Below are 25,218 nucleotides of genomic sequence, written 5' to 3' on the forward strand. Positions count from 1 at the left end.
CACGTGTGTGTGTGTGTGTGTGTGTGTGTGTGTGTGTGTGTGTGTATATGAATCTCCTTGTCGTGTGTTTTCCTTCTCAGAATGGGATTGTCGAGATCGCAGCGACAGAACGAACTCTTCTGGGCTTCTTCTTGGCCAAATTACACAAGATCGATCCTGACGTTTTGGTGGTGAGTGAAAATCTTTTGACGTTTAAATCGTGGTTGCATTTCTGGTGGTATTGTGGAAAGCTGATCATCTGTTTTACTTCATTAGGGTCACGATATCTTGGGTTTTGACCTGGAAGTGCTTCTTCAGAGAATCAATACATGCAAGGTGCCTTTCTGGTCCAAGATCGGGCGACTGAGGCGGGCCAACATGCCCAAACTCGGGGTAAGAGAACCTGCATTCACTTGAATAAATGAAGCGTTACTGTACCTCCCGAGATAATCCTGACTACTGTTCATCTCAGGGCCGAGGCCGGTTTGCGGAGAAGAGCGCCGCCTGTGGCCGGCTCGTGTGCGACGTCGAGATCTCTGCTAAGGAGCTCATTCGGTGTAAGAGTTACCACCTGACTGAGCTGGCGGCACAGATCCTGAAGGCCGACCGAGCCGTGGTGCCTACAGAGAACATCAGGAACTTCTACAGGTTGGTGAAATGCAGCCTGTGTATTTATTTTTGATTATTAATATGATAATTAATCTGAGTTTGCTTTTTTTAGTGACTCTCCTCACCTGCTGTACCTTTTGGAACTCACCTGGATGGATGCCAAGCTCATTTTGCAGATCATGTGTGAGCTGAATGTGCTTCCTCTGGCACTTCAGATCACCAACATCGCCGGAAACGTCCTGGTGAGCTTCAAACACTGACCATTACTGTCACACACACAGTAATATTGTGTGTGTGTGTGTGTGTGTGTGTGTGTGTGTGTGTGTGTGTGTGTGTGTGTGTTCAATCCACACTGCTTTGTGTTTAAGTCTCGGACGCTGATGGGCGGACGCTCAGAGAGGAACGAGTACCTGCTGCTTCATGCCTTCCACGAGAAGAACTACATTGTTCCAGACAAGCAGTTTATGAAGAAACCTCAGCACGAGCCTGTATGAAGCTTGAAGAGCAATTTTTGAACTCTACTTTTTGTGGTTTGTGTTTTAACTTTTATTTTATTTTTGTATACATTTTTGGGCATTAGGGTGAGGATGATGATGTAGATGCAGGCAAGAGCAAGTCTGGAACAGTGAGGAAGAAGGCTGCATATGCTGGAGGTCTGGTGCTGGAACCTAAAATTGGTAAGTGTGTGTGTGTGTGTGTGTGTGTGTGTGTGTGTGTGTGTGTGTGTGTGTGTATTAATCTGTATTTTGTTTCCTTTAGGTTTTTATGATAAGTTCATTCTGCTGCTGGACTTCAACAGTCTGTACCCCTCCATCATTCAGGAGTTTAACATCTGTTTCACTACAGTTCAGCGGGAGGCATCCAGCTCCCGTAAAAAGACTGAGGTGTGTGTGTGTGTGTGTGTGTGTGTGTGTGTGTGTGTGTGTGTGTGTGTGTGTGTGTGTGGAGTAAACGTGTACCCTAATTATACAGCAGCATTGTTACATACTGTTACTAAACCCTATGATTAGAGGTCGACCGATTAATCGGCACCGATAGTTGATTGCTGGAACTACCGGCTGTACAAATCAAAATCGATAATCCGCTGTTCGTTACGAGAGCGACCTCTAGAGGCGAATCAGTGACATGCAAGACTGTGCTGTGCACGGGGAGTCCTATATTATATATATTTATTATTTAGTAATTAATGTTTATATTTCATTTACCACGTTTTTATGATTCAGTACTTTTTTTTTGTAATCGAGTTCAGTATTGTTGTACATGGAGGTTTTTTTTATATTTATTTATTTATTATTATTAATTACAGTATAAATGTTTATAACTGATAGAGACTGGTTGATTGATCTGTCATCAGCATGTATGATCCAATCCAGCTGTCGGTATCTGTTGAATTTACCTCTGATTACTTGATCCTAATAATAATAATAATAATAATAATAATAATAATAATGTTCTATAACCTAATAGGACGAGGGTGCTGACGAGATTCCAGAGCTTCCCGACCCAGATCTGGAGATGGGCATTCTTCCGAGGGAGATCCGTAAGCTGGTGGAGCGCAGACGGCAGGTCAAACAGCTGATGAAGCAGCCGGATCTGAACTCTGACCTTTACCTGCAGGTTGGTGCGGATAAGCGCTTTATTTTTTTTATTTTAATGATAGTGTGATGTTTTATCTTGTCTCGTTTTTCTCCTGTGCAGTATGATATCAGACAGAAAGCTCTGAAACTCACCGCTAACAGCATGTACGGCTGTCTGGGCTTCTCCTACAGTCGCTTCTATGCCAAACCTCTGGCTGCTCTCGTCACACACAAAGGCAGAGAGGTGAGTAGTCACGCTTTTTATCCTCAAACCGATAAACACACACCCACACACACAGCTGTGGCTTAGAAAACACTCCAGTGTTGACACTTCCACAAAACTTGATTGGTATTTTTATTACAAAAACACTTTAATGGTGAAAACTTTAAACTTGGACAGAGAGCAAATCATCAGTTTACTTTATTAAGTGCCTTCTGAAATATCAAACACAAATAATTGCTCACTTTGTAAATCAAAGTAAAGTGCATCTACTACTAATTATATATACATTTTGTGCAAATATGTTCAAGGTAAGATAAGATGCATCGTGATACAAATCCCAGCATGCACTTTTTCACATCGTTAACTTGTGTGCCGATGCATCGATGCGAAACACTCGCTCTTAAATAGACCTTTTTCTTTTTGTTTATTAAGTAGAGGAATTTTATTTCCATTTTCCCCACTGAGCCACCAGGGGGCAGCGCAAACCCAGATTTTCACCACGTTCACCTGTTTCACGCTTTGCGAACTCTCCCTCCATCCCTGCCTGCCTTCTCTTGTGTATTAAGCGTTAACAAACTGTTTGACGCCCTCTTGTGCTTTTTATACTTTCGTCCTTTCATCAGCTCGTGTGTTCATGGGCCCGAGCGGCGAACGCTGCGTACGCGCTCGCGTTCAGGAACCAGAGAGATTATTTCTCTATAGGGCCATAACAGCTCTGCGTCCATGTTCCTGGTGTGTGCAGGCTTCTGAACACACACTCTTACACACTCACTATAGTCATTTTGCAGGCGCTGTACTCGTGAGCGTCGTGAATAGTGGCCGTGCTCGGCGTGAGATAAAGACGGCTGGTGTTGAGCCACTTTGTTCATGCTAATACACAGCTCTCGGTCTGGCTCTATGGCACAAATTACTCTAATTACTCCCATTATGATATGCGCTTACTGCTGTCAGCTGCTGTAGTGCCAGTTTTTTTCCTCTTTCTTTTTTTTTTTTTTTTTGGACTGCCAACTAAACTGTATTCATCTGAAATGAATGAGAATGATGGTGGTAAGTGATTTGGCATCCTGGCGCACCCCTGCGTTCACCACATGACGTGATTCGAATCGTAACGTATGCGCTCGTGTGAAGATTTATCGACGTGGTTTGGACATCTTCTTCGAGAGCGTGAAGAACCGTGTGATTTATTAAATTATTTATTTATATACACGGTGTACTGTGTTGAAGTGGAACGTTAAAGAAAAGCGTGTTCGCTTGTTTTTTTGGGATGTTGGGTCTAAACGAATAAAGAAATACGGTAACATGGACTTTTACTTTCCCCTTCACTTGACCTTGAAGACACCGAATCTGTTACTTCAGGACACTCGTGCACAACGCCTGGAGCTGATTATACCGGTGAATGGAGATGTTTACCATTCTTCAGCTCGGGCTTCCACAAACTTTTGGCTGTATAGTGTATGTGTAAAGTAAAAAACAAACTGATCAGTTTTCTGCTCTGATTAATAGTTGGACGTTATATAACTTCGAGCGACAGCTGCTAATAGCTTGTGTGTTTCACGTCACTTAATCAGCCGTCTATCAAGCTGTCGGGAGGCGGAGCTAAAATTAGCGTCTAAGTGTTAAATTGGTGCATACGAGGAAGTGCGAGGTGATTATAATGAGGCTGTACTTTAGCTAAAGGCAAGAACGCTTTTACATAGGGAGCAAAAAATGCATTTTATTGTGTTCTAGCAGGTGCATTGTGGGGGAAAGACATTTGACTTCTTGTACTACTCTTTATTCTATAATTAATTTATTTATTTTTTGCTCATCGATGAATTTAACAGATTGAGTTTTTTCTCTGAAACTGGAGACTCCTTCCTTGAGTATTAAGATTGACATCTACATACTGAAAAACTCATCGCATTGATTTTCGTTACCATAGAAACGAGAATGTATTCCAGAATGCAGAGGTTCTCCTGGTATAGAAAATTTATCCGATCAGATTTCGGAAATGGAATGTGGTATACATGGCAACCAGACGCTCGTTGTTACGATGCCGAAGCGGTTAAGGCTTAAGAGTCTCTGTGAATCGTTATGCATAAATAATGGCACCCCTTGTCTTGTCTTGTTGCCTTTTTCGTCGGGAATCGTGCGATTTTCCCATTTTTAATGCCGAATGTATTGTCCGCATTTTCCTTTTCACCTGAGCAAGGAGGGTTTCTTCTTCGAGCACTACCAGACCCTGTCGCCGAGTGGAGACCACGAGTGAATTTTACCCCCCGGATTACGGAGACGTTGGGAAGTCCCTCGTCTAGCCGTTTAGCCGGAGCTCCTACGGGGGTTTGGCGTTTTAACTAACGGAAGCGAGGACTGACTGTGAGCACTCTGACCTTTCTGGAGAAACATTTGTTCTGTGGTAAACCCTGTGCTGGCCTGGCATGCCGAGCACGGCGCGGAACACGGCGTAGTGTTACATGTGGAAGGCCGTGTTGTGATTGATGGGCGTCTGTTTTATTTCGGTACCTTTGTGCTGAGGCACCGAGTGGAGTACGGGGCTACAGCTGAGCGGGCGGAGGGAGAAAAATGGGGCGTGAAGGGGTACTCGAGTGAAGTAGTCACGGGGCTTGCTGACGGTCGTGGAGCGATAGTGAGCGTGACCTCCGACCTGCCGCTCATCTTCTCTTAGTCTCCAGTTTGGAGGAGTTAAAGAAGGGGGGAAAAACTAATCCTCGGTATCCCGCACTGTAAAAACAGACCAGGCTCGTCTGACCCGAGTTCAGCTGATACAGGAGATGTGGTCTAAGTATTCACTGCTTCTCTGATCCTATACTCAGAACCACAAAGGTCATTTTTAACCTTTCCAGGAATAAAACATAAGCGGTGACCCCCCACCTCTCAGGGGTTTATTACCTCTGTCTTTAGTGGAGGATTTTCTCCTGATATTACTGGTCTTAACAAATAGTCACGGGGCCCGGGGACATTTTTGGATTTGATGATGACAGTCAGGCCATTGAGCTTTATTTAGTCCGGCATGATGAGCCTGTTGAATGAACATCATCTCTACAGACTGTTAGGGGCCGTCTCATTCCTTTAATACTAATGTGCTTTTTACAATGTCAGGGTTCCTGCGTGTTCTGGAAAAAAGTGTGTAATCTGATTGAATTTGAGTTTTTACTATTGTCCTTTTGTCAACTTTCTAAGTAGAAACACTTAAACAAGCACTTTTCCCAGTTAGTTTAGTCTGTGTTTTATATTTATAATAATTAAAAAAATAAATACCTATTTATTTATTTATTTATTTATTTATTTATTTATTTATTTATTTACCTATATAAATACGGACTATAAGCCGCTACTTTTTCCCCACGTTTTGAACCCCGCGGCTTAAACAACGAAGCGGCTAATTTATGGATTTTTCCTGGGTTTAGACCAATGAAATTTCCGAAAGGAAACGAAAAAACGCACTTCACCCGTGTTCTGAGCTGCACGGCATCGGGAGAAAAAACTTCCACGGAAGGAGGAAGTCAATGAACAATGACTTTCTTGGTCGGCTACTGTTTAGATACAAGCCGTTGTAACGCGTTGAGTCTGGGTGAAGGGAGAGCTCGCTAACTCCAGTTGCAACAGAAATCATATAAGCACAGACAGGTTTCCAAAACTCATGCTTTTTTATTTTTCTTGGCAACAGCATTACGGGTTAGTCAAAGAAATTTAGAAATGAGCATCAGAAAAAAATAAGGACATATTCCTCAGTCTTGCACACATGCAGTAATCGTGGAAAAGTGCCGCTCTGCTCTTAAAGGAGCCACAACATATTTGACCCGTTACACCGTGTAACAGACATTGTCTTTCATTAAACCCTTTGTAAAGTTCATTAGTTTCAGTGTAGACAATTCAGTGGGTGCGGCTTATATATGGGTGTGCTTTATAGCCCGGAAATTGCAGAAAATAATAGTGTGCTGTTCCTCTCAACAGAGTTTTAGGCTGATGGTATCTTCAGTTTGTAATCAAGCGAACCAGTGTTGATTTATTCTTTGATTAAAAACCCGCAGCACTTTTGCACGCGGCGTCTGAAATAGGAAATGATGAATTTGTAAAAATGTGTTTTAGGAAACAAAGGCACTAATCTGGATACATTTGAAAACGGCGTTATTTTCGTCAATTTAATTTTCAGTCGTTTCCCAAAAGTTGCACATCCCCACTGAAACGTGAAAAGACAAAACTATTTCCAAATACATCATCACACTTGCCCTCAATGCTGTGTGTGTGTGTGTGTGTGTGTGTGTGTGTGTGTGTGTGTGTGTGTGTGTGTGTGTGTGTGTGTGTGTGTGTGTGTGTGTGTGTGTGTGTGTGTGTGTGTGTGTGTACATTCCATTTATTCCATAGCAAATGCATTTTTAAGTTGAACACTAAATGTAAGTCAGTGTTACGGCTTTCCTGCTGCTTGCTAAAAGTATTCTTAATAAGTATTTATTTCTGTGTAGGACTGTTTTAGGTATTTTTCTTAGATACAGTGAAAAATCCAACCCCACCCCTAATATTTTTCCAATTTCAGCAGCCACTTCTTGCCCCTAAGACCGGATTTTTGCCAAAAAAAATCTTGAAATTAGCTTCTGAGGCTCCGTGTCTGTTCACGTGTGTGCGTCTAGATTTTTATTTGTACTGTATTGAGGCTTGAACTGGAAAAAAAGTTTAGCAAAAAGCCCATCCGGATCTCTCCGTCTCTCGTTCTCACCTCCAGCGAGTTTGACGCTCGTCATAAAAGTGTCCCGTGTCTTGAATCACGGCGTCCGTCCGGAACACAATGGCCTTGTCACCGGGGTGACGCGAGGAAGCAACAGGATCTCCGTCAAACTGGTTGAAATCGGTTGAATTGTCTCGAACGGCGGCTTAATTTCCTCAAGAGCGAGCTGGGGTTTTTCTCTGATACTGATACACCTGACTATAAAAGGTGCCAGGTATCTCCTCACCCTGCATGCGCTGGGGCGGGGCTTCCTTTTTTTGTCCTGAGAAAAGGCTTTATTGGAGTTGAAAGCGGGGATAATACACAGGAGCAGATCCAGGTGAGGGTGTGGTGTTCTGCTTCAGGGAACACACTAATAACCAGCAAGGCTTTAGAAGGAGGAGATTCTTTTTCTAGGAGTTCGAAGACGTGTTGAACTTTTGGATTACTCCATGCGAGGAAGAGTTTTACACGCGGCCGACACTGGAGACTCCTTCCACAAACGTGAAATAATTCAATTGTGACTCGTTTAGTTGGCGAGTCCGCAGTACGTGTACCCCGTGTACGAGCTGTTACTATAGAAACCATGCCGCATCAGAACCTCCGTGTTTTAATATTCAGCTTTATGAAGATCTGCTTTCCATGGGTTGAAGTGAAAGATCTCCTGCTTTAGAGCTCCAACACTAATGAATGAATGTGAGCACTGACTGCACCCCAGGAACCTCCTCACCTACATCACCACCTGACTTTACTAACACACTTGTAGCTGAATGAATCTCCACAAAATCTTGAGGAACATCTTCCCAGAAGAGTGAAGTTTTATTATAAAAGCCACACCTTTATTGTCACACCTTTATTCCATGCTGGTTTATGGAACAACTGCTTTAACTTGGTTGATGCTGCTGTTTTGCAGATGGTTTACGAAACGTCTATTTTCACACACATTCTGTCTCATGCTTAAGATCTACAGTGAAACACCTCAGCTTATGAAGAACTCCATGAGAAGCACTTATCATCGTTCCTCTTCTCAATGTGCAGGTCCTAAAGTGTCTTATTTCAGCTATTTTTTTTCGTCCCTCAGGTGCTGGATCAGGATTTGATTAATATGTTTGTGTTGGGTCCAAGCGGTTCTGCGTCGAGGGAATGCGGCGCTCTTTTGTGTGATATTTTTATACGCAGGCTTCGGTTCTCCGGTTCTCCGTAACCTTCGGCTCTGCGGTGCCAGCTTGTGGATTCAGGCGGTTGTATTAAATCAGAGAAGGGATTAGTGTGGATATTTGACACCTCGGGTTCCATGAGGGCAGTACTCTGGAATCTGGCTCGTATAACTTTAACTCGGGTGTGTGTGTGTGTGTGTGTGTGTGTGTGTGTGTGCGCGCGGGCTGAAGATATGTAACCAAAACCATTCGTGTTTGTGTGTTGTGTATGTATTAAACATCTCCTGGTTAACTTCCGTGTGTGTGTGTGTGTGTGTGTGTGTGTGTGTGTGTGTGTGTGTGTGTGTAGGATAGAGAGATGACAGTAGCAGCAGCAGCTATAGATCACCATGACAGTTCAGCGTGTCTCTGGCTATTTCAAGCGAGTGACTGTCATCCTCAAAATGCTTTTCAGCAGCCTGCTTTTCAAAACAATTGTCACGATACCTTCTTTTACAAGGTTCTTCATGGTCCACTGGGGATTAAAATACCCGCTGCGGAGTGCAGTGTGTGGCGGGGACCTGCGGGGCTCCTAAAAAACACACACACACACACACCCACACGCACAGGTTACGGGCCCGTCATGGTTTAGGTTGTTGTCCATCAAACCCCGAGCTCTGGGATTCAGACGTTTTAAAGCCAGTAACATCAAATAACCTGATATCCGGTAGAGATGTGATGTGATATTTATATCGTGATAAATTATGTAACGATACACTGTTAGGGTCCGAACTCGACTTTGGATCCGAAGGTTGTAAGTTAAAATCTCACCCATACCAAGCTGCCACTCCTGGGCCCCAGAGTGAGGCCCTTAAACCTCCTAGCTGCTCAGTTGTATAAATGAGATAAATGTAAGTCACTCTGGATGAAGGTGTCTGTGTAATGATCCGAATATGTTCTCATTTCCATAGCAACAGCTATAGCTCATGGACGTGTAATCAGGATACGATACAGTAAAGATGTCTGGAGGACGATGTTCGCTTGTTAACTGGTTATTTATGGAAGGAGTCTCCAGTGTCGGGGCTTTGATCCAGTCCAGGGAAGAACTTTTCAAAGAGCTGATGCTTATTCCAAGTTTCTCGACCCCCCCCCTGAACTTTTTTATTTATTTATTTTATTTCTCGTCTTATTAACTTCGAAAGAGTGAAAAATGGAGAGGCTCGGGTCGATGGAACGAGCGTTTATCGCTGCTATGACGTTAACGGGAGCAGGAGCTAACTTTGTGGATGTTCTACGATGTTTTATCAAATAAAACGAACTTGAAACACGAAGGAAATTCTTTTGCCGGAAACGCCAGTGTTCATTATGATTGGTTTTGTGTGATAGATTGGGAATTGTTGTAATTGTAATTGCTGTGTGGGTTTTAGAGGAATAAAACGGGAAATGATCAGCGTGGCTTTAACAGTGAAAGGTTGGTAGCGTTGGTTTGTTTGATTGACTTTAAACCTGGGTATGTGGTTATCGGTCAGTCAGCCAAGAACGACTGTGAGCCGATGATGATCCTCCCAGCCTGCTGCATATTACAGCCTCTGATTCACCGACCTGTTTAATTACACACTGCACGCAGAAGAGAGCGGCTCTGCGAGCCGAACACGATCCTCCACTCCGTCTTAAAGGGATAGTTGTCTGGCAGTGCGGAGGATTCGGAACGTTTCCTCTTTCCCCTTTTAAAGAGCCGAACGAGCACAACGTTTCTAACCTACGCTAAAATATCTAGTTGTTTTTCTAAACAGAAACATAACATTTCGTTTCACAGTCCTGAAAAAACCCCATCTCTCTGTTGTTCAGTGTCGGGTGTAAAGTCGCCGCCGGTCTTTCCGAAGCTCCGAGGAGTTTCACCCCCAGCCGTGCGGTGTTTAGTTAGACTTGGATGTTTTTGGAGCGGTATGTGTTTAAAGATGAGCTCCCACCCCGCCCCTTTATCATTCCTGAGCCATGGTCAAACGACTTGTCTTTCACCGGCGTTGTCCTCCCGCGTCTCAGGCTGTCCCTGCTGTCATAACACAGCGACGTGGACGGCGTTATGGAAAACCTGCTGCACATTCCCGAACTCATCACCCCGACTCACCCTCACATGCTCACTGAACGCCTTCTGGAAAGCGGCTTCTGATGGATGAGCTCGAGGGGGGCGTTTGTGTGCGTTTCTGTGGGAAACGAGACCCTCGGGGTGGACGCGGAAGTTCTTCCGATGGCATAACAAGGAGGGTTCCGTCTTTATAAGGGGGGAAAAAAACAGAGCTCGGATCTGCTGCCAACGAACGAGTATCTCTCTGTTTCTCTTGCTCTTTCTCTGTGTGTGTTTCACGGGTGACCTTGGCTGTATTTGCTAATGCGCAGGGCTGTTCTGTAATTACTCAAATTTGACCCCTTGCTTCCCCCGTGAGGCATTTGGCACCTCATAAAGCGCCCTTAAGGCCGCTCCAGTTTCAAGGAGTGGAGCCCATACGCTCTGAAATAGCACCGTCCTTGTCCATGATGGGGATGCAGATGCGGTGTGTGTGTGTGTGTGTGTGTGTGTGTGTGTGTGTGTGTGTGTGTGTGTGTGTGTGTGTTAAGCATGTCTGGCGGCGGCTTGTTCAATTGCTGTTGACAGGCTGCAAAATGACCCCCCCCTCGTTTTGCTCTGTCCTGCTTTAGATTATTGCCCCCGTCTCCACCTGTCGGAGTCCCTCTCATGTAGAGGTCACCCCTCACACCTCGTGTGTGTGTGTGTGTGTGTGTGTGTGTGTGTATTACACACTCAGATCTATGGCTCCTTAAATAGTGACGGCGTCTGGAGTCGTTTCATTATTACACACTCCAACAGCGAATAAAACGTTTGCTCTGACACGTGCATTTTAATTTATTCGCCTGTCAGTAAAGACTCATTATATCTCAGGGAACGATATAACATGGCTGTCAATGATTAAAATATTAAATCGTGATAAATCACAAGTGTTTTTCAAATTAGGTAAATCATCAGGACACTAAACGGAAATTTGGCTACGTTTCCACACGGACGGTTTTAATTGCCGGATTTGCGTATTATGGCGGATTTTAGTGCTGATTTCAGAATTGGCGCATTAGAAAAACAAATGATTTTTCGGTGAAGTTTATTAATTTTTTATGTCTGAGTAAAGAAAGGACGTCGTGAATAAGTGTGTGTTGCGTCGAAGGTTTAAATTTCGCCTCTTTTATATTTATATTTTGAATCAAAATTGCTCAAACATATCGCGCGTTGATAAAGACGAGTGCTGTTAAAAAGAATAAGCATTTACACGTTATTAACACGTTTATTTCGACAGCCCTAATGTATATGTACGTGTGAGTGTGTATAAATGTCCTTAAAAGATTGCTTCAGTGTAAAAGTAATAAAGCAGTATTGGAGGAAAAAGTATTGGCACCCTGCCGTCTTCACCATACAGAAAGATTCCCGTATGAAAGGAAAGTGCTTTCCAGGCCTGTACGCAGCTAAAGAACATCCATGCATGAGTTTTAAGTGTAGTTCATCTAAACCAAACTCGAAATATATTTTTCTGTCTTTCTCACTCTAGCACTTTTTTTTCTGTTCTTTCTTTCTTCTCACTTAGGTCTTTTTTTTTTTTTTTCTTCTTTTTTTTGTTCCATGACAGCTGCAGCTGACGTAGGGCCCAATCTACAGCTGGACACCCCCTCCTACTATTTTTTTTTTTCTTTTCCCTTTCTGTCTCTCTCTCTCTCTCTCTCTCTCTTTTTCCTCTCTCTCTGCGGCGTGCTCAGTCTCTCCGTTATGCAGGCCACCGGTGATTAAGGCCATTAGGCGTTATTATGACTCGGCTGGTGTGTGGGTTTGGAGCCCCATTTCAGTGCAGCTAATAGCCCTCTTAGCCAATTATCCTCCATTTAAAAGCAAATCACCGAGGCTTTTTCTTTTCCCTATTGCTAAGTGTTGAATTACTGAATAGATTTGCTAATTAAATTCTTTGTGTGTTTGGCGTGTCACTATGCCTGCTGTCGAGCAAAGTGTCTGTAATGTACGCCGGTTTCCCTGTATTGTCTGTTTAACACTCGTTTCTTTAGTCGTTTTTTATATATATTGTGTGTGTGTGTGTGTGTGTGTGTGTGTGTAAGTAGTATATCTGATGTATAAAGTAGTGTATCTGATGTATAAATAGTATATCTGATATATTTATCGTTCCTTTTCAGATCCTGATGCACACCAAAGACATGGTTCAGAAGGTGAGTTGAGAAGATCATTTGTGCATCGTTTGCTCTCTCGGCTCAGAGTTCAAAAACCTATTGACCGTTTTTTTGCGCAGATGAACTTAGATGTGATTTATGGAGACACCGACTCCATCATGATCAACACCAACAGCTCCAACCTGGACGAGGTCTTCAAACTGGGCAACAAGGTAGCTGGAGAACATGTTTATCATGGTGACGTATTGCTTTATCGTGTGAAGAGAAGTTGTCCTGTGATGGACTGACATTTTGATCACATTGTATCTTCCTGGATTATTTCCAGAGTTCCCCCTAAAATTATTTGGCTCCGCCCCCTAACGTAGATAACATTTCAGCAAAAAATGAATGAGAACAAAGTCAGGTTTGATGAATCCTGATACAAAACCCAAAGTCCATCCAGCTAAATTATCTTGGCGTGTTTTATTCCTGTTATACTGCAGCATTTTATTAAAACAGAGAAACGCTTTCTGTTCTGAAGCTGATTGGAAACTCGTGATGGCATTTCCTGTTTGTAGTGAGCATATATATTAAGTCTGCATCATTTTCTTTAAAGATTTGACAACCTGATATGGAGCTACTTATAGATTAGAGTGTGTGTGTGTGTGTGTGTGTGTTAGGTGAAGAACGAAGTGAATAAACTGTACCGTCTGCTGGAGCTCGATATTGACGGTGTGTTTAAGTCCCTGCTGCTGCTGAAGAAGAAGAAATACGCTGCTCTGATGGTGGAGCCACAGGGAGAAGGTCGATATACCACCAAGCAGGAGCTGAAAGGCCTGGACATCGTGCGTAGGGACTGGTGCGACCTCGCCAAGGAGTGCGGCAAGTCAGTGGCCACTGACTTCTAACACACAACCTCTTTCTCAAACACACACACACACACACACCTTTATAGTGCAAAATAAAACTGAACTTTTCCTGTTCTGTGTGCAGGAAGATGCAGCTCTACCTCTGCCATGTTAATCTGTTACTATTAAACTATTGGTATTCACGTAGCAGCAGCAGTGCCGAGAGAACGCGCTCGAGAAACGGTTCAGCTTTCAGTCATGTTGTAAACACTAGAAAAGATTTTGTAGGATCAGAGTCAGGTCTATGATTAACCAGTTCTCCCAAGCAGGTTCTGATGATCATTAATTTCATATGTAGGTTGAAACTCAGTCATTAAGCGAAACGGAAACGGCTTCAAACTGGGTGACGAACAGCCAATTTCTAATACTTAGGTGAGGGTGTGGAGGACAGTTTCATGTCCCAGGTCCTACACCATGGCAAGACTGAGCACAGCAACAAGACATAAGGTAGTTCTACTGCATCAGCAAGGTCTCTCCCAGGCAAAGATCTCGATGCAGACTGAGGTTTCCAGATGTGCTGTTTTGTAAAAGCAAACAAGAAAATGGCGATGTTGTGGAGCGTAGACGCAGTGCTCGGCCATGAAATGTTGGAAGATCTACATCAGAAGATCTCCTGCAGTGCAGTCAGCAAAGAACTGGGGGAAACCAGTAGGACCCAGATATACCAATTTATTGTCTGGAGAATTCTGACCAGAATTTTTTATGGAAAAATTTTAGTTAAAAAGCCAAATCTCAGACATGGAAACAAGGTGTAGTGTCTCAACTCTGCACTAAAACAGAGGAACTGGCAACAGGTGCTATGAACCGATGCGTCAAAATTGAAAATGAAATATTTGGCTGTAGAGGCAGGAGGCAAGATGTTTGCTGAAGGTTTGGACAGCGTTACAATAAAGAGTGTCCGCAGGCAACAGTGAAGCATGGTGGTGGGGGTTTCCTGCCATTTTGGAGCTGCATTTCTGCAAACGGAGTTGGAAATTTTGATCAGGATTAATGGTGTCCTCAATGCTTCGAAATGGAGATTACAGATCCTTCTCCATAGTGCACTACCATCATCAAGGCATCTGATTGGCCCCCGGATTTATTCTGCAGCAGGACATTGACCCCAAACACAAAGTCCATGTCATTAAGAACTATCTTCATCATAGAGAAGAACAAGGAGTCCTGAAAGTAATAATTTTGGCCTCCACAGAGTCCTGATCTCAACAACATCGAGCCTTACATGATGAACCAGAAGGATTTAAGGCTGAAAGTTTGGAGAAATGAACCGCCTGGAAGTAAGGCATAAAATATAAACAAGTAAAAAATTAGTTTTCTAGCAATTCGAAATTCCTTCCAATGAATGTCAGTGTGCTTCAGGTGTCTTCTCATCCCTCGCTGTACCTCGCTGTCGTCATCTTTGTTCCACTAACCGATGAACTGATTCGTATTCGACTGTATTTTATTTTCCTTTTTACTCTGTGCACCAGTCCAGCTGCTAAAATAACCATACGGTGTAATGTGTTCTGCTTCATTCTGCTCAACACTGCGCCAGTGTTTAATTAACTGCCCACACAAGCTGCTGAAATGAAGACGCCAATTTGTAAAAGAGCTGTTAAAGCCGAGCAGCTTCTCCCACAGTCACATGCAGGCGAACTCCGTGTAGCAGCACCAGGCTTCAACGTTCCAACGTTCCCATTAAACTGTACATCAGCTGGTGTGAATGTAATCGTCCTGACTAGATGATCAGAGTCGCAGTTGCTTGTTAGCATGGCTAGTTAAATGCACTAATGTCATACAAGCCTGTAGCTCTCAAAATGACCTCAAGCGGTCTCCTAGGGGGAGTTTCCCAGGGGTTTCCCAGGGTTCTGTGCTTGTAATAATGATAATATTGATTATTTTCTCTTTCTGTGAGACTCCGTTAGAAGTTGTTCAGTTTTAATCCTTAAATTGCTCAGCTCTCACACTTTTCCTTTTCAGCTACGTGATTGGACAGATTTTGTCTGACCAGAACCGGGACACCATTCTGGAGAACATCCAGCAGCATCTGATGGAGGTTGGTGAAAAGGTGGCCCAAGGCAGCGTCCCTCTCACCATGTTCGAGATCCACAAGGTGACCTGCGTTCAGTCCCGAGCTTATAGGAGCATGGTTTCTAAAAAGGTATTACAGGTGTTTGATATCCGTGTGTGTGTGTGTGTGTGTGTGTGTGTGTGTGTGTGTGTGTGTGTGTGTGTAGGCCCTGACGAAGGACCCTCAGGACTACCCTGATAAGAAGAGTCTCCCTCATGTTCATGTGGCTCTGTGGATCAACTCTCAAGGAGGACGCAAGGTCAAAGCCGGAGACACCGTGTCCTACATCATCTGCCAGGTAGACATTCGACTTTCTCTGAACGAGACCAAACCCAAAGTTCCTTTTTTTATAAATGTATTTTGTTTATTTCCAGGATGGTTCAAACCTGGCAGCCAGCCAGAGGGCGTACGCTCCAGAGCAGCTCCAGAAGCAGCCGGGTCTGAACCTGGACACGCAGTACTACCTCTCGCAGCAGGTCCACCCCGTGGTGGGACGCATCTGTGAGCCCATCGAGGGGATCGACGCCGTCCTGATCGCCTCATGGCTGGGTGAGGATTCCTCTAGCGTATTTCCCACCTCGTATAACCTGTGTTTTGCGATTGAGGGTTTACAGTAGCTTCAAACTTCCACCAATTATTTGGTAAAATATCAAACATCAGAGATTCTGACTTTGACATGCATCAGAGTTTAGTGACGTAATGTATGTTATTGTTAAAATTAAAGTATTTCGGATGTTAAATATGGTTTTAAAAATCTTCCTGGAATTTTGCATATTAGAGTCTGGAAAAGTCTGGAATTTTTAGGATGGTATTAAAAAAAAAAAAACACAGTAATGTTCAGTATGATGGTGTTTTTATGTCTGAGCTGTTTTAAAGCAAATTACTGACACACACACACACACACACACACAGACACGTGACGTTGTTTATTTAATATTAGTAACAAATATAGAACTAAAGAATCGTTCTGTCTAAAGGTCTTCGGTCTTACAGGTCGCTAAAATGTCAAGTAGTTGTAAGTTTAGGCTGCTGGACTTGTGCTTTAATCCTCATGACATTTTCCCTTTAATCCAGCCTGCTTCATTAAGATTTGTGTGTCTGTACTGGTGTTTGTCTCACTATGGGGACATGATGTCTCTGTTTGCATTAATATAACAGGTTTTTGCTTCCAATCACATTTAATAAGGGTGCCAATATTAATGGAGGACACTGTATACCCTCTCGTATCCAGGTGGATAAACAGAAGTTCGTTATTATGCTGGTCAGTGAAGAGAGACACACAGATAAATAGGATAGTGTGTGTGTGTGTGTGTGTGTGTGTGTGTGTGTGTGTGTGTGTGTGTGTGTGTGTGTGAGGTTCTTAACTGTGGATGTCTGCCTGCAGATGGCAGCAGCTCCCGAGTCGCCTCCATATTCTCCTCCGTCGTCGCCGCGGCTTTAATCCCCGTAGCCTTCCAGTCAGCACTTTATTTATTTACTCACTTATTCACTTAGCTAAATTACTCAGGGGGACGTCGGCTGTGTTTTTCCCGCCGCTCTAACGGCGTTCGTGTCACCTGGGACGATGAAATGGATCTTCAGCTGCCGTCTCTTAATGATTTGATCATCCTCAGCTGCTTATCTGAGACGTTTATTTAATAATTTATTATTTATTTTTTTATTTCCACCCTTTTTTAGCATCATGTTGCCACTATTTATTTTTTATCATTCCTCTCTCTTCCTGCACTGTGTTTAAAAAAAATAATTATGGACACCTGACCTTAAGATGAGTATTTGCATTTTGCGCATCCTGATTTGCTCTTATTAGAAGCGCCAATCTTCTGGGAAGATGTCCCCTCTAGATTTTGTGGGGATTTGTGGAATTCATCCAGACTCAAGAGTGAAAGGATGATGAGGCCTGGGGTGCAGTCAGCATTTATTCATCTCAAGGGTGTTTAGAGCGCTATAGCAGGAGATCTTTTTCTCCAACCCATGGAAAGCAGATCTTCATAGAGCTGGATGTGCACAAATGTCCTGCTGGAAGTTGTTTGGGTCTCCAAATTGAAGACGGGAACATTTCATGGTACCGCATCCAAAGACGTGCAACTGTGTCTACGAGTTTTTGGTAACAGTTTGGAGACGAAGCACATATGGCTGGAAAAAGGGTGTGCCAATACTTTTGGCTTTACAAATGACGACTATAAACGTTATGTAACATTTGGTACTGGAGACTCCTTCCATCAGTCTGTCGATGTATTATAACAAACGCTTTCATATACATATTAAAACCAATCAATTACTAAATATATTTATATAATTCCAAACGTGATTATATAAATAGCTCAGGTTGTGTGTGTGTGGGTGTGTCAGGCTTTAACTCACACCTGTGTGTCCCTCAGGGTTGGACCCTGGGCAGTTCAGGGCTCAGCAGAGGCAGCAACGTGAGGAGGAGTCAGACGGGTTCCTTGGAGTCCCGGCTCAGCTGACAGATGAAGAACGTTACCGGGACTGTGAGAGGTTCTCCTTCACCTGCCCCGAGTGTGGAACGGAAAACATCTATGACAGCGTGTTCGAGGGGACGGTGAGTCTTGCGCAACAGGAGAAAATCACTAAAAAGGATTTACGATGATAATCTGATGATGATGATGATGATGATGATGATGTGTGCGGAAGTGAAATCGCTGTTCTCCGGCGATCATTATGAACAAGTTGCTGAACGGTTCCGACATTTTTAGGGTGGAGCTCGTGTAATGGTTCTTCCGCTCTTGAAGCTCGAGTGCGGCGTATTGATCGTTACTCCGTGACGTCACAGTATATTATAATTCTTTTGTAAATGAAAAGCTGTTACGGGTCAAGTGATGGCTTTGGTTTTCATTGGATCAGCGACACACACACACACACACACACACACACTTTATGAGAACCGCGGTTCTAGATTCTAAATCGGATGGTCTTTAGAACATCTGCTCCCTTTATTTTTAGCTCTGGAGTGGTGGAGTGAATGTTATTTTTTTTCCTGTTCATATCTGCGTGAAGGCTGTTTTATTCTGTTAAAGGGAGTGCGGCGTCTAATCTCGGTCTAATTAAGAGTTAAACCGGCACGGCGGCGCACAGATTTCTTTCGTCTTTCTGTAACTCGTAAAACGTGACATGCCCTCCCTCGTGAATCCGCGTCCTCCTGTAGCGCCGGAGATCTCGCACGCTTTCGCCAGGATGTTGCACAGGCACGGAGAGAAGTGTGGACGCATAGTTTGCTTAGAACGTCCTCACTTTGATTTACCCTCCCACACACACACACACACACACACACACACACACACACACGGCTGTTCTTGGCTCACCGATAAGCTCGTGTAATAATTAAGTGAGCGGTATTTCAGAGCATCTGTGTAAAAGGAAAAAAAAAGAGTGAGTGAGTGCAGGAGGAAAAGCCTTGACTCTGATCCGAGCGGTCCGGAGAGAAGCTTTTTCTTTCTTTCTTATCAGAAGCGAGGGAGGAGAGCAGGAATGCAAACACACTCTCTCGGCCACAGCTGGTCCCAGAGAGGCGAAAGAGTATTTGCATAGAAGCACTGTTCCTCTAAAAGTGCTATCCAATGATGGGAGTAAACATCATAAAGCGCTCTAATGGCTGACGGAGACTACCGGTGGTCCGATCCGACATGCGGCTGAACGCTTTCCTCCCGTCATAAACCAAAGCGCTGGTCAAGTTTTTTTTTTTTTTTTTTTTTTTTTTGGGTAGTGTGTAGTATGTGAGTGTTGAAGGCATTAACACTCGGTGTGTTGGGGCCTGTTGGAGATGTGATGGCTGTGGAGGACAAGCTCGGGAAGGGGACAGGATGAAGGGGTGCTGTGTTTTCCACCCACTGTTTAATCCTCACTACTCTTGACAGGGCTGCTAAAAGCCCCGAATCAGACGAGTGCCATGCAAAGGCTTTCCATTCTTCTTTTTTTTCCCCATTCTTTATAACACTGGGGGGAAAAAGTATTAAATTATTTGGTTTTTCCACACATTTTTTCAGTGAAGTCTTTTAAAAATTAAATAGCAGGTCTATATGAGGTCAGAACAGGTCAGACTTCTGATCGGGGAAGGTCGTGAGTTCAAATCCCAGCACCACCAAGTTGACACTGTCAGGCCTTTAAGCAAAGCCTTGAACCCTCAACTGCAAAGAAACGTGATTAATCAAAGGTGCTTTGGATACGGTTTTCTGCCGAATGCTGAAATGTGTATGTGTGTGTGTGTGTGTGTGTGTGTGTGTGTGTGTGTGTGTGTGTGTGTGTGTGTGTGTGTGTGTGTGTTTTTCAGGGGAATGTCATGGAACCAGGTCTGCTGCGTTGCTGTCACGTCCCCTGTAATGCGAGCCCACTACATCACACCGTTCAAATCAGCAACAAGCTGCTCCTGGACATCCGGAGACACGTCCGCAAATACTGCAGCGTGAGTCTGTAACGTGAAATCGTGTTTTTTTTCACTTAAGTGATGCAGGGTTTCCACAGGGTCCTAAAAAGTCTTTTAAAAAGTCTAAAAGTAAAACATTTTATTTTTCCGCTTGAAAAAGTCTGTTTTGAATCATAAATCATTTTAAACATGTTTTAATTTTATGATGTCGATGTAACGCTGCCTCTGACGCTCATTGAAACGGCCCACCCCGCCACCCCATGCCCCCCTAACACCTGTCCTCATTTTAGCTATTCACCTGTTTCTTCTGCAGATGTTTAATATACACAATAAACGTTTAACTACTCGAAATTAGGCCATTTTTTAATGATTATCAAATGTGTTTAACTTTTTTTATATAACGTTGCGAATAAATTGTGTAGTGTGGGGGTGGAGCTTTGTGGTGGGTGGGCGGAGCCATGGTGTGTGTGTGGGTGTGTTTGTGTGTGTGTGGGGTGGGGGGGTATATGGGGGTTAATAAGAATCTCACCTAGGGTGCTAAAAAGGCTGGAATCGGCTCTGCTGAAAAGATTTACGCTACCTGCTCGTTCCACCTCACGCCCCAGACATCAGCTTTCTCTGGTTCTGGTTAAAAGTTCTTTGATCCATGTAAATACACACCATATTGTCTCCATCTTTGTCTCTAGCATCACTTTTCCTCGTTCTGTTTGTTTCTTAGGATTACGTTCTTATTAATCCAATTAAAACTCTGCATGAAAGTGATAATCTGATTATCCTGCAGTATAAAAGCGCGTATCTGATTGCGATCCGCACTGTTGGATTATCAGTCACCGTTTCATCCGATTTCGCAGAAACGCGGACGAGATTTCAGATGAGTCGCAGGTAAAGAGTGTGAAAGAATGAGAAAGTGAGCCTGGTATGATGATTAAAAAAAAAAAAATGGATAGAGGGGAGGGGGGGCGCGTCGGGGGGGTTCGTTCTCCTGCAGTGCCATGCAGAAATCAATTAGTTGTGTGAATGTAGTTACCTCCCTGAGCGGGGCCTTGCGCCTGTGGCCCTCTTTGTCAGTAGGTGTGTAAACCAGCTGCTGGCTGTGAATGCTAACATCTCCTGTAAGCCCCGGGGCCCACGCCTGCGTCCCTCCTCCCACCGCGAGAGCAATGAAGAGGGGTAATATTGTGTAATTAAGGATTCCTTTCAGCCGAGGGGAGAGCTCAAATAGAGCTGTTTGTTCGCTGAGATGGAGCGAAGAAAGCCGGGGCTGTGTCATGGAGTGGGGCGATTCTACAGGCTTTACATGGTTACACATTGGAAGTCGGAGGTGTTTGTAGAGTTCGGTGCGCAACACCAATACCAACACCGGCTGGGGGCATTAATCACGGGGGCGAAATTACTGCCGCGTCCACCTTTTTTTCCCCCTGCCACCATTACCAATGAAGCAGTGATTTGGAGACAAAGCAAATACGCACTCCTGTCTACTTCTTACTTCTCTTCTTCTTTTTTTTTCTTTCCCGGACTCCTTAGAAGAAACGAGAAGCCCCCCCGTATTTACTCCCCATTCTAATGTGGGTTGCCATGGCGTTTAACAAATTATTGCAATTACGTTCGTCACACGGGTCGCCCTTGGTAACTGGCGAGGGAGAGAGAAGAAAATAAATAAAATAAAAAAAAAGAAAGGTGGTGTGTGTGTGTGATAATCCTGTTTTGAACAAAAGGTCAAATTGCTGAATAGAAAAGCTTTGATTAAGGCGAAGATGTACAAAGTGGACGCTTTTTTTGCCCATTCAGCTGCTCCGTGGTGCCGAGGCCGCGGCCTGTAAGTACATCTGTTGATTACTGAAGTACAAAGCCTCGTGCTAAACCCCGATGTCTCGCAGCTCTTTCACACTCAGACGCCCGTAATCGCAGGTTTATATAATATATGTAATATATGCAGGTGGATTCAGAGAGTATGTAGTTGGTGAGGGTGTTGTTTTTTTTTTTTTTTTTTGCGCTGTCTGAATTTTCCCAGTGTTAATTTTAACTTAATTTCTAAACGCAGAATAAAAGAAAGAAAGAGAGAAAGAAAGAAAATTGTCCTTAAATGCGTTAGGATTGTAATGGAGAAGGAGGAGAGCCGAGACGAGCAAAAGGCTTTTTTTTTTTTTTCTTTTTTTTTTCCTTTCCGCTGCCTTGCGCTGATTCATCGCCCTCAGGTTTTGCCCAGTGTTTGGTTAAATTATGTGGAACTCATTTGACGTCTGCAGAAGTGGCTGTATTCACTATGTCAGGTATCGACTGGTATAATTATGCAATTATGAGGCTTTATCCTGCCTCTCTCTCTTCAAGCCAGCGCTTAGTGTTTCAATTAGATGTTTTTTTTTTTTTTTTTCGTTTCTGCTGCTCCTTGATTTTTCGCTTCCTTTTTTTTTTCCTTTCCTCCCTCTCCCTTCCTCTCTCTCTCCCTTCTTTCTGTCTCGGTTACACAGGTTTCTGAAGGACTCCAGCTGGAAAGTGAACCCTTTCTTTGATTTGTGTATTTCTGTGTTTATTGCCACCTTCATAATATTGATGTGGATTGTTTTGATTTTTTTTTTTTCCCTTTTTTCCACAGGCAGTCGTGAGAATTCTATTTTGTTATTTCGCACGCATTGTTTGTGTTTTTATTTATTATTTTACACGTCACCGTAATCCCAGACGATACGAATCCAGATCCACAGAATTCAGAGTCGCGGTATCGTTCCTCAAACGCGATCTTCTTGACGATCGGTAGAAAGCAGGAATGCACCTCAGACTGTCTTTTCCTGGCCCATGGGAACTGTTCTGTTGGTTTAGTCCTGGGCCTCCTCGAGCACAAAAGGCCGTAGGGCAAACAGAGGGGTGATAACGCCGTCGCTCTCTTTTAAAATGAAAACCAAACAGCTCACATATGTCAGGATTCAATTACTCTCCCTTGGCTTTTTTCCTCCGTCTCCTCTTCTTCTCTCGGCTCCCAACACTAATTATCCAAATAACATCGTCCCACCGGGGAGAAAAGGCCACGCAGATGAGATTAATTGAAAAATCGAAACAAACTGTTGATTCTGATAAAGTAGTGAAGGTGTGAACAATGCTGGTGTGTTTGATGGTGCAGGTGAGAGATAAGACCCATCTTGGGTTTGAATACGGAGCTGATAAGGTTTAGAAAAGAGACCCTCCAGAACTAATCACAGCTCAGGAAATGAGATCAATTACAATCTAGCTTTCGCCGTTCATCGCTGCTTTCTCATGTGTCTATTATCCGCTGTGAAGAATACCAACATCAGACGGGATCGGATTGAAAGATGCAGTATATGATGTGTATATAACAGTCTGAGTGATATTCCAGGTCTGGGTGAGATGTTTCAGGACGATGGTGAAGAACGGCATTATAATGGTGCAAGTCCTCACACATAGCTGTGGATTATCACCTTATACCGTGGTCACCTCCAGCATTGAGAAGTTAAAGATATGATTGATGTTTGCAGAGTCTACATCTACAGTTCTGCTGCTCCGAATCACACCCAGAGATAAAGTAGTGCCAGATGATGTGATTTGAGTGCGTCGATGTCATGTTTGTGCAAAACTTCTCCATGGAGCTCAATAAGGTCATTAGGAAAAGTGTCGATTAGCGACTCGGGATGGAACTGGAACTCGCACGTACTTTGTTTACACGTGTTTAACCGATCACAAGTTACCTGTTTAACACGCTGTGCATTTTGTTCTGTCTAAAAAAAAAATAAAAAATAAAAAAAAAAAGTTGATCCATTTTAAAGTTACATTTCATAAAGTTTCTACCTGTTATTACTAATACGATGATTTAGAGAAAGTCCCAAAAATACATTATATTATCATTTATATTCTAAATAACTGTTTGGTTTTCCATCATAAATTATTTTTTTCTTTTCTTACCTTCAGACCTTTCGATGTGAGAAAACGGCATGCGAAAGCAGGAAAACGTGTTTAGGTTTCGATTTATAAAGTTGAAAAATGATTTTTGACTGCAAGTCGATTAAATACCTTTTGGCATTTTGTGTCACTGGCAGATTAAAGAGTCTAAACGCTAACATCGATCTCTAATCTTAGCTCTGGATGTTGAGTATAACAAGCAGGCTGCAGGATCCGACTGAGAGTAATAACCTTCACCTGATCACTAACATTACAGCATTACGCCTGGGCTTCCACTTCAACGTAAACGCTAGAAAATGCCTCGGAGGGAGCGCGGGGGGGAGGGGGTGGGGGGGAAATCAGCAGAATATTGATGTTTATAATTCATGATAAAAAAAAAAAAAGGCTTTGTGACATTTTTACCAAACCGACATCAGATTTTTATGGGTAATATTTTTGTTCTTTACGCTCAAAAAACACATGGCGTGCATTACCTTTACCGGTTTAAGTTATCCTGAATGTTTCTATGGTAACGGAGTAACGGAGCCATAAATTATACAGATTACTGTATACAGAAATTATACAAATTCCATCACTTCTTATGATAAAATGTATTTTCCGTGTTGCTCTGAGTGAAAAATCCCTGCTTTTTATTTAAACCTAATGCCTTATAAAGGTGATTATTACTATTCAATTAGTTTTTACCTGGTTTTGCAGATAGCCCCGCCCCCTACCTGTGGAGATCTGTTAAGAACCCCCTCAGCATGACCCAGACGTGTTTTATTCCCTTTATACTGCACCGATTAACGTTTAAAGGTGCGAAGCTCTGGCGCTGGGGACTCCATTCATAAATAAGGAGATAATAAACAAACCTTTCCTTAAAGAAAACTGATCGATCAAAAAAAAACAACGTCTGTTCGTGCGAAGAAACTGTTCCTTTAGAACTGTATTAGAGTGGATTAATAGAAAGCTGTGATTCGAAGCAGAGTTGCTGCTCTAGAAAATTAGAAAAAAATCTATTCACAATCCAGAAGTCTGTGAATAGAGATGAACATATATATATATATATATATATATATATATATATATATATATATATATATATATATATATATATATATATATATATATATATATATATAATACATCACTGATGAGGAAAATTATCCCAGCGTCGATGTCTGGACCCCCGACTTGTCCCTCATTCCATCTCAGGCAGCACAAATAAGACGTACCGTGTGGCCTTTTACGGCCTCCTCCTCTCTGATTTGTCGACAGCTGCTCCGCTGAGTCACGGCTCCGTCTTTTCTCTGGACGCAGTAATGCAGGCGGTGGTGCTAATGCCCTGCGGGACAGGTGCGAGGGTGAACGCTTTATTGGAGGTGAGGGGGGGGGCTGCTCTGTCATTAGCAGGGCATTACCCACATTAGCCCTGGCCCCTGCTCTAATCATAGGGAAGAGGCAGGAAGGGCCAGCAGGGGGGTTCCTGCACCTGTCCCAGGCCCCTGAACCCACAGCGCAGGAAAATCAAGTGCGCCTTGCGTCGACGATGATCACCGCTAAGCTTGTGATAGGGG

At 43.4% G+C, this 25,218-nt stretch overlaps 1 protein-coding gene across 1 annotated transcript in view; it reads left to right on the forward strand.

Moving 5' to 3' along the window:
• Positions 1-25,218, forward strand: part of pola1 (polymerase (DNA directed), alpha 1) — a 44,641-nt gene that overhangs the window by 7,617 nt on the left and 11,806 nt on the right. Inside the window, exons 18-34 of the mRNA XM_046877596.1 lie at positions 81-170; positions 256-372; positions 452-627; positions 701-830; positions 957-1,076; positions 1,169-1,265; positions 1,348-1,472; positions 2,056-2,205; positions 2,287-2,409; positions 12,451-12,483; positions 12,564-12,656; positions 13,104-13,309; positions 15,288-15,420; positions 15,545-15,676; positions 15,753-15,927; positions 17,757-17,938; positions 19,664-19,795. Of these exons, the coding sequence (XP_046733552.1) occupies positions 81-170; positions 256-372; positions 452-627; positions 701-830; positions 957-1,076; positions 1,169-1,265; positions 1,348-1,472; positions 2,056-2,205; positions 2,287-2,409; positions 12,451-12,483; positions 12,564-12,656; positions 13,104-13,309; positions 15,288-15,420; positions 15,545-15,676; positions 15,753-15,927; positions 17,757-17,938; positions 19,664-19,795 (2,214 nt within the window). The remainder of the gene's footprint in view (positions 1-80; positions 171-255; positions 373-451; positions 628-700; positions 831-956; positions 1,077-1,168; positions 1,266-1,347; positions 1,473-2,055; positions 2,206-2,286; positions 2,410-12,450; positions 12,484-12,563; positions 12,657-13,103; positions 13,310-15,287; positions 15,421-15,544; positions 15,677-15,752; positions 15,928-17,756; positions 17,939-19,663; positions 19,796-25,218) is intronic.

This window comes from Silurus meridionalis, chromosome 21 (genome assembly GCF_014805685.1).
Source record: "Silurus meridionalis isolate SWU-2019-XX chromosome 21, ASM1480568v1, whole genome shotgun sequence".
Classification (NCBI taxonomy): domain Eukaryota; kingdom Metazoa; phylum Chordata; class Actinopteri; order Siluriformes; family Siluridae; genus Silurus; species Silurus meridionalis.